At 25.2% G+C, this 8,923-nt stretch overlaps 1 protein-coding gene across 1 annotated transcript; it reads right to left on the bottom strand.

The window, feature by feature from the left end:
• Positions 1-208: 208 nt before the first annotated feature.
• LOC113551071 (glutathione S-transferase 1-like) lies at positions 209-8,243 on the bottom strand. Its single transcript, XM_026953106.1, is given in 6 exon segments — positions 209-557; positions 1,047-1,208; positions 5,673-5,832; positions 7,858-7,916; positions 8,039-8,103; positions 8,106-8,243. Coding segments are annotated over 6 exon segments (666 nt in total). The 5' UTR covers positions 8,179-8,243; the 3' UTR covers positions 209-410.
• Positions 8,244-8,923: the final 680 nt, after the last annotated feature.

Genomic DNA, 8,923 nt, shown 5'->3' with positions numbered 1-8,923 from the left:
TTTAAACGACTTTATGCAGTATATATATCTCTTTTTTTTTGATTCATATTTTCTGTAGGTAGGTACACATGAATCGTTTATGTGTTTTTACATTTTCATAACAAATGTATGTAATGAATAAATACATATATATATAACAGTGTATACAAGTCAAATTGTTTGGCGCAGTAAAAAGTTATAGCCCGGCCACGAGTACCATTTACTCAAATCAATAAATGTTAAGTATAATTATTATTCATTAAAACATATTTTTCTATGGACATATGATTAATCTATAGTAAAAATATTTCACTTTGAAGTATTTTTAAAATTTGAATTATTACAAACTGCATCTTTTAAATCATTATGACTTTTTAACACCATCAGTAAACAAATGGTGTAAAATAATATTTAAAATGTTTGATAGGTTTTTAATTATCTAGCAGTTTTGAAAACAGATATTCTTTAAATTCGACTGTTCCTTTGTGGTTGGCTTCGTTGTAATTGGGTAAAGTTGTCTGTGCGGCCTTAAACCATCTCAATACGTTAGGATAACTGGTCAGATCATATCCCACAATCTACAAAATAAACCAATATTCTTATAAAACATATGTGTAATATTATATGACCTAATTTATATCATAATTATATAAACATTATAAATTGTATATATATATAAAAAAAAAAATGTTATTGCAATTAAAATGTAAGCCGTACATCTTTTTTTCATTATACAGTAATATTAATATGCGTACAGCTTACAACTATACACCTGGTTAAGTAAATACATTTTTACTTAGACCCTTTTGCAGAAATCTCGTTTTATAGGATTTATGTAAAAAAATTATGTATGCAATTTTATTAAATTGCTTAGTCTAACGACATCTGACTTTAAATTCAAATAACGTTACGTATATCAACGCAAAATATGTTTCTTACTGGTTTTCTATTTTTAGTTAATGTATGCAAATTAATTTAGAATACATTTCCCAACAACATAATTTATGCACGAATGTTTAAACATTTTTTTTTCTTTTCTTAATAAGATAATATAATTTTAAAATTACCTCCAAACACGATATAGTGACCACTATGACGATATCGGCGAGGGTGACTTCGGGTCCGGCTACCCATTTTGTTCTTGCCAAATATGCGTCGAGTATTTCTAAGGCAGATTTTAATTTCGGTAAAGCAGCAGTTCCGTAGTGGCCAACCGCGAACACTGGACCCTATAGAATATGAATACAATTTACATATGTATTTGATCTTATAAGTTAAACCAATAAAATATTATATTTGTCTGTAAATATTATTGTAGATATGAAATAAGCAGAAAGCAGCTGACTCTCGGTGACTCAAACCTTGATATCTCGAATACCTACATAAAATGTTTCTTTAAACGCCATCATAATGTCTAACTGGTTTTTGATAGCATGAAGTTTTTGTTAACTCCATGCTCATGCCCTACCTTGAAATTTAAGTAACCGAATGTCTACTGTATTATTAAATTATTAAACTATTTATGATTATAATATTAATAATAGTAAAAATAATAATAATATTAATAGTAGTCCAAACATACATAGAATAACCATCGACTGTTAAATAACATGAACAATTAAAATTTTTGCTTAAGTATTCACTTAAAAACTAATGATTATTTCCAAGATGAAACAGTGACACGTTCTTTAATTGAACTATTATATATGTTAATAAGATAAAAGTAAAATAGTTAATTATAATATAAAAAGATTTGCGCGCTCAGTAATTTAATAAGGTAGTGCATTCAATTGATTTTTATATTATAAAAAATTAAAATAAATTATTTTGTTTTTGCGGAATTTTTTTCTTTCTTAAAATAGAATATATTAATTTTATTTCTTATCATCTATTTTAACACCATGACATTTTTGCACTAAATATTGTATCTATTAGTGTATTTTATTTATATGTTTTTACTGATAATTCGTTTGTATTTTATAGGTAGGTAGTCCATTTTGATTTACAATACATTTGTTATAAAATGTAACGCTCGTTACGCGTATATGCTTTAGGTTATATCTCAATAATAATACTCAATGCTATAAAATAATGTAAGCGATTAACAGAAGGACGGTTTCACTCGCAAGGTATACATTTTTTATACAGATAAATTATAATGAAATTTCCATTATTCAAAATATTATTTAGTAAATTAATAAATAATCGAAATACACTTGTAAATAAAATGCTTGTTAATGAAATAATCAAAGAATTTAAACATCATGTATAGACTATTTAATACGAAATGCTGCTGGAAAATTGTATTTACTATAATCATAACAAAAATGTTGACTAATATCCACAGGAATCAAATCATTAAAAATAAAATTACTAACTATACTGTATTGAGTTAATAAAATTAAAGATCATTTATCAAAATTTTTGTTACATTTTGATATTGTCTTGAAGAAATATTGTATAAAAGTTGATGAAAATTCGATGTCAAACGTTTTGACTTTGCTTTTTTCTTTTTTTAAAAAAAACGACAAGAATATTTTTATTATATTATAACTCAAATAAAAGAGCACAGTATGTTTATATAATGATATAATTTGAACCCAAGAGTAAAAAAGTTTTAATCTGAACTTTAAAAAGAAAAAACAAGATGCGGGATGCGCCTGTTAAAATTCATGTCGCGTATTGTCAATGGTTATACCATTTAAATTACTAGCACGTTTTTATTTGTGGGCTTCTATTGTACTATCAAAACATAAATTCAAATTTATACTAATATAGTGAATTTTATATTATCTATGATTAAATAATGACGTAGAATAAAACTTAATCAAAATAATTTTAATAACATAACAAGTATACCTAATAAATAGTAAATACAATCTTAATAGTATTTTTTTATTTAAGTTTGCATCGAAGCAAATTAAAATGTTTATATTAATTATTTATGTTGAACTTGTTTTAAAACACTATCATAATAAATTAATAATAGTTGTACATTTTTTATTAATTGATTTTTTAAAATTTTAAAAACATTTTTTAAGTGAAATTAAAATATTATATTGATAAATATTAGATAAAACAACTCTATTAATTTAATGAATTACGTACATAAGTAAAACTATACATACTATAGTAATATAATATTATATAATGTTTTTGCTTTTTTAAATGCTTGTTAAAAAAAAATTACAGATATGACTTTTTTACAGATATAAAGTCGACCGAGGTACACAAATAAAAGAACTTTTATGCAATTGATTATATCACGGAAAAAAAATACAAAATAGTTTTTCGTTGGGAATTTACGGGAGTGTACTCCTCGATAAGTAATCACCACATAGGAAGTAATCGTAAAGGCTTAAGATCGCGAAAATAAAGGACCTACCTTTTTGGGAAATGGTTAGAACGTCGTTTGAAATCACGTATCTAACGAAACGCGTTCTTTTGTATTACACAATATTTTGAACTTCAAGATAACCGTCTCCTTTCAATGTATTGTACTAATAGTCCCAGAAATAGTGAACACAATGTAATTCAGTTATACAGAGAATGTGGGTAAATAAATATATTTTTTAGAGATGCTAAAATGTATTTTACCAACGTAATTTATGTAGGATATATACAATATATACAATATACATATTTTACAGTATGTATTTATTTTTAATTATTAGGAAAAGTCGAATTTAGTATTGCCATTAATATTGTACAGATAATTTTACATTTTTTTATGATCATGAGATTTTTACATAAAATAAAATATTGTAGAGGATTATCATAATATGATCATATTATTATTATTATGTATTGTATCGATAATATGGGTTAGTGCTTTTTTTTGTTTAAAATTATATAACTACAATTTATATTGTGTGAGGAAAAAATTCTTTATTTCAGTGTCGTAAGTAAATTATCAAAAACACTATAATACTTTACTTATCTATCTACGGTTCAATAATCTTAAAATTATAAACATATTGAACCATAATGATATATTATAAAATGGAACATAACACTTTAATAATTGTATTTAGTATCATTCACTAAGCTTGCTTATTCTCAATATTTTTAATATTTGATTAATTTAAGTGCAGACCATAATATAGTCAAATTCATAAGACTTTTTGTACTAAATTTAAATATTAAAACTTCTGTTTTTTATCTAGTTCAAAATTCAAATGAGTAGTTCCTCAATTATAAAATGTTTATATCTACTAAGAATAATAATTCTTAAAAATGATTTTACAAATATATATATATATATACCTACACAATATTATATATCACATATTTAAATGTAATATATTAAATCTAGTGTTTATAGTACTTAATTAAATACTCAAAAAATACTCGTTCGAATCGATACTTGATACGTTAATATTTCAGAAAAATTATCCACTTAATAATTTACAGACGGGTATTAAAGGTTTTTTTTTTTAGTTTAAAATATAAAATGCATAAAAAGAAAAATTAAATAGTGAACAACTTAATATTTTATAACTGTCATTTGAATATTTATTGAAAATAATATTTTTTTGCGAAAATAAATTACAATTAAGTTATTAATTGAATTAACTAATTATGGTTTCTTTTCTAAATAATTATCCACAACTCACGTTTTGATTTTATTATTTTAATTTAAATATTGTTAAAAATAATACTTTTGCCCGTTCCCCGATGTGTCCCAGCATATCATAAATTAACTTTTACTAAGTGATGGTCTAATAACATTATGTGGAGATCTGTTTATGTGTAACGTTTTATCAAAGTAGTCTTTTGTGCAGTAGTTAAATCTAATAAGCAAAATTTCCTTAAATCATTAATTACATTTAGTAACCTACTCAACTAAAAGCTATTTTATTCCCTATCGTTTACAGACTTCACTTTTGATCATATTATGCATTAAACGTATACTCGACCATTTATTTACTAAATTCTTATTTGTAAGTTTATAAATACGTTTTTTGCTCAATATGAAAAGAACAAGCAATTGAAAAACAAATATTATAATACAAACTACGACGTGTCTGATTTGAAATAAATTACATCGTTTATACTCCACAGTACTGGGTTTCTTATAATATAGATGAATCATACCTACGAATGATTTTCACAGTTCGCAAGTGATGAATTAAAAAAAAATAATAAGGTTTTGAGCCAAAAACGTTGATGTAATTACACACGATATGGACAATATTTAAATTTAATTTAATTCGAATTTTTTTGTTATGATTTTTCATAGTAATAATAAGAGTCGATAACTATATTATTTAACCAAGCGAACTGTGTTTGATTTTGATTTAATAAATATTTAATTTTGTTATGAATTCAATATTTTTATTTAGTATAATACAATAAATAATATGTTTCAAAGATAAATACTTGTAAGTCAAAGTAGTATTATAAACGTAATATCCAAATCAAATAGGTACATGAGAATATATTATCATAGTGGAAAACGTTTAATAATAATACGATACAATACTATATAATATGAAACATAGTCAAAATTACCAGAAAACATTAATAATTTATATATTCAACAAATTCTTTAAGAATTCGTGTATTTTTCTTTGATCGAATTGTTTATCGAAATTGTTTAATATCTAAAAAAACAGATCTCTTGGAAATTATATTATTCTATGAACATTTGTATTATTGTTATACCTAATGAAAATAATACGAATACTTACGAAATAATCGGATGCTCTTCTGTACAGAGCTCCCAAATCGAAATCGATGCGGTGATCAATCGTTGCTCTTTTCTGAATATCTTTCGGGTAGAGTTGCTCTTTGGAATATGGTCCAGTGTCAGAACCGTATTTTTCTACAAGATATTTGCAAATTGCACGGCTGAAAAATGTTCATATATTTTAAGAATGTAATGGAATTTAACCTCTGGTTGCTTGGTTTATTTTATTGATTTTTTTATTAATAAACGTTTTAATAATAATAATATTATGTAACTACACGTATTTACTATAATTTTATATTATATTATGTAAATAATCGAAAACAAAATGTTTTGTATAATTTATAATTCGAGTACATTTTTTATTATTTTTAATGGATAGGAAAGTGTCACTTAACTATTGTATTTTGCTTGTGAGTGTATTTTGTTTAAAACTATACTTATATAGGTCTACTTCAGCAGTAAAAAATCTCGTATATATTGATACTTTAAATTCTATACATTAAATATAAATTAAATTATCTATTAGAGTTAGGAGTGATAAAATTGAATAAAATATAAAAAAAAAAAAAAACATTAAACATTTATATCTTTTACCCTTTGAACAAGTTTAAGTTAGATTGTAATGTATATACATTCTATGGGTACTAATTTATATTAAATTTAATAAACAGCTTACTTATTGAGACATTTTTATGACACATCCAATAAAAACACATAATATTTTTTATAGAAAGTAAATACTTTTTTAAAAAGTTTATGTTGGGTACCTAATTGATCAGTAAAATAGTTTAAATATCTTATAAAATGTAATATAATACACAAAAACTTATTGAAAAAAAAAAAAAATTTAATTCAATAAAAATGTTTAAAGATTATTTTAACACCTGTTACAAACTCAATTTGACATTATATGCGTATGTCGAAACTTCCATTAAAATCTGGCATTAGGTAGATACTACTGCATATTTATATCGCCTGTGAACTCTATCTACATAATATATCGTATTGGAAATGCAATCTGCATATGTGAAATTTGTAATTATTAATGATACTCAATGCATACTCCCAGTCAGTAAAACAAAACAAGAGAATTAGATATTGTTTAGGTACTTAATATTTAAAACTAATTTATAATCATTCGAACAGAAACTGAACAGAACTTAGGTGTTATGTAAATTTAATAATTTTAACGAATGTGATGTATTTTCGTTTACATTTTATAAAAAAAAAAAAATATATAGGTTGATGACTGATGGAAAATGTTTTTAACGTTATATAGTATTATAACATTTTAAAAAACGTATACACTTTTGTTCGTTTTAAATGTTTTAATTTATAAATTATTGACTGTAAAACTGTACATTGAATACTGGTTGATTTAATCGTCTGATGAAACGTAAAAATGTTTATAATAATAAGTTTACACAAATCATTCATATGACATACTACAACTAAGTATATAACCCGATAAAACCTTCACCCAAGAAAAAATGAACTAACATAAAATACAGCACTATATTGGTTAGGTTATCGGTGTATCTCATCGGTTTTAGTATACCTCAGTTCACTGACAAATCGACATTGGTTTGCTTCGTTGATTAATACCACCGAGGTGTGGAATCCGTCTGAGGTGGATTAGATATAACACTGGGTATATTTTCAAATGTGATCCAAACACCTTCTAACATTCCCTTTTTTATATCTCTTAGAACAATCTCTGAAACTTTCGTTAAAGTCGGTCCAGTGGTACTAATACTAAGGCCATTGATTTGTATTGTACATCTTGATTACAAACAACAAATTAAAAACAGATTTGTGTTTAAGACAGATTTATCTTCATTGCCGCATACATACTATAAATAGAACACCCAAACCATGAGTACTCACTCATTCGTTCATACTTGAACATCCCATTTTTCTCAACTCGTCGTTCTGACGCTGACTTCAAATGTGTCTAATTTATATTCTCAATACATTCCTGGATATTTCTACAATTTTATTTTTTGTTTAAGCACTTCCAAAGTCTCAAGGAATTTAATGATATGATTTTTAATGAAATCGGTACAGTAGTTACTAAAGTTGATACCTTCGACATATACATTTTTTAGCTTTATAATATCAGTATGGATTATTAGAACGAATGCTAAAATAGATCGTTCGCTATAATTATTGTGTTCACTCACCTTTCGCTCAAAACGAAACCGTCGTCGACAATGGTCGGAATCGTATGCTGAGGGGTCAACTATAACATAATAAAAGAAGAAACAGTGGTTGAAAAAAAAATGATGTGCACGTCAAGACTGCCGATCAATGTAAATGGTAGGTATTTACGAATAGGCAAACCTATAACTTAGTAAATCTTACTTGTTTGTATTCAAGTTTTTGCGTATCTCCTTTGCTCGGTGTCGTCACAATTGGATTGAGCTTACATTCAGGATGCTCGCCACCAATTCCACAGTCCTGCATGGCGGACTCCACGAAGCGTAGTAGAAATCAATGGTCATTTTGAAGTTTTTGCAACCGCTGTATGGAGAGTAGTCGAACGAAGAAGAGCCGCAGAACTGTGTCTAGGCGGACGTCTGCATCGAAGTTTTATATCAATGATAATAATACGTGGACTATAAGGTTTAACTTTTTTTCCTTTTTTTTTTTTTTTTGGTTGCATCATATACAAATACGCTATGTGTTACGCAATAATAACGCTATGTTTTTTGTATAATAATGTCAAATAGGTCTTAAGAAAAAATCAGATTATTTCAATGTGTTTATTAAATATATATATATATTATTATAACGCTATATTTATCATGTACCCACTTACATTTTTGATCGATAAATAATTTATATAAAATAAAAAAAAATCTATCACCAGATTCAGTAAAAGATATTTTCAATTTTTTTCTGTTTTAATGGTTATGTACTGTACCTATATTACTATGAATAATATTAATTAAATAAATTATTGTTATTATTTAATTTATTATTAAACAGAATATTATGTATTACAACATCTATGATCAGTAATTATATTGCCCGCACAACTGAACACACGTTCGTTAGGAACACTAGTACCTTGTACGCATAAATATTTTCTACCAAGTATAGCCAAAATTGGAAATTCATTTTTATCCGTATCTGTATTATAAAATATAATATGTCATATATATCCCACTGGAAAATTCGTACAATTTAAAAATTAAATAACTAATTTCGATAATTTCGATATTTCGGTAGTTTTGGTATTATCGG

Source organism: Rhopalosiphum maidis, chromosome 2 (genome assembly GCF_003676215.2).
Source record: "Rhopalosiphum maidis isolate BTI-1 chromosome 2, ASM367621v3, whole genome shotgun sequence".
NCBI classification, from domain to species: domain Eukaryota; kingdom Metazoa; phylum Arthropoda; class Insecta; order Hemiptera; family Aphididae; genus Rhopalosiphum; species Rhopalosiphum maidis.
The sequence above is the reverse complement of the archived record's forward strand: the minus strand, read 5'-3'. Positions and strand labels throughout refer to the sequence as shown.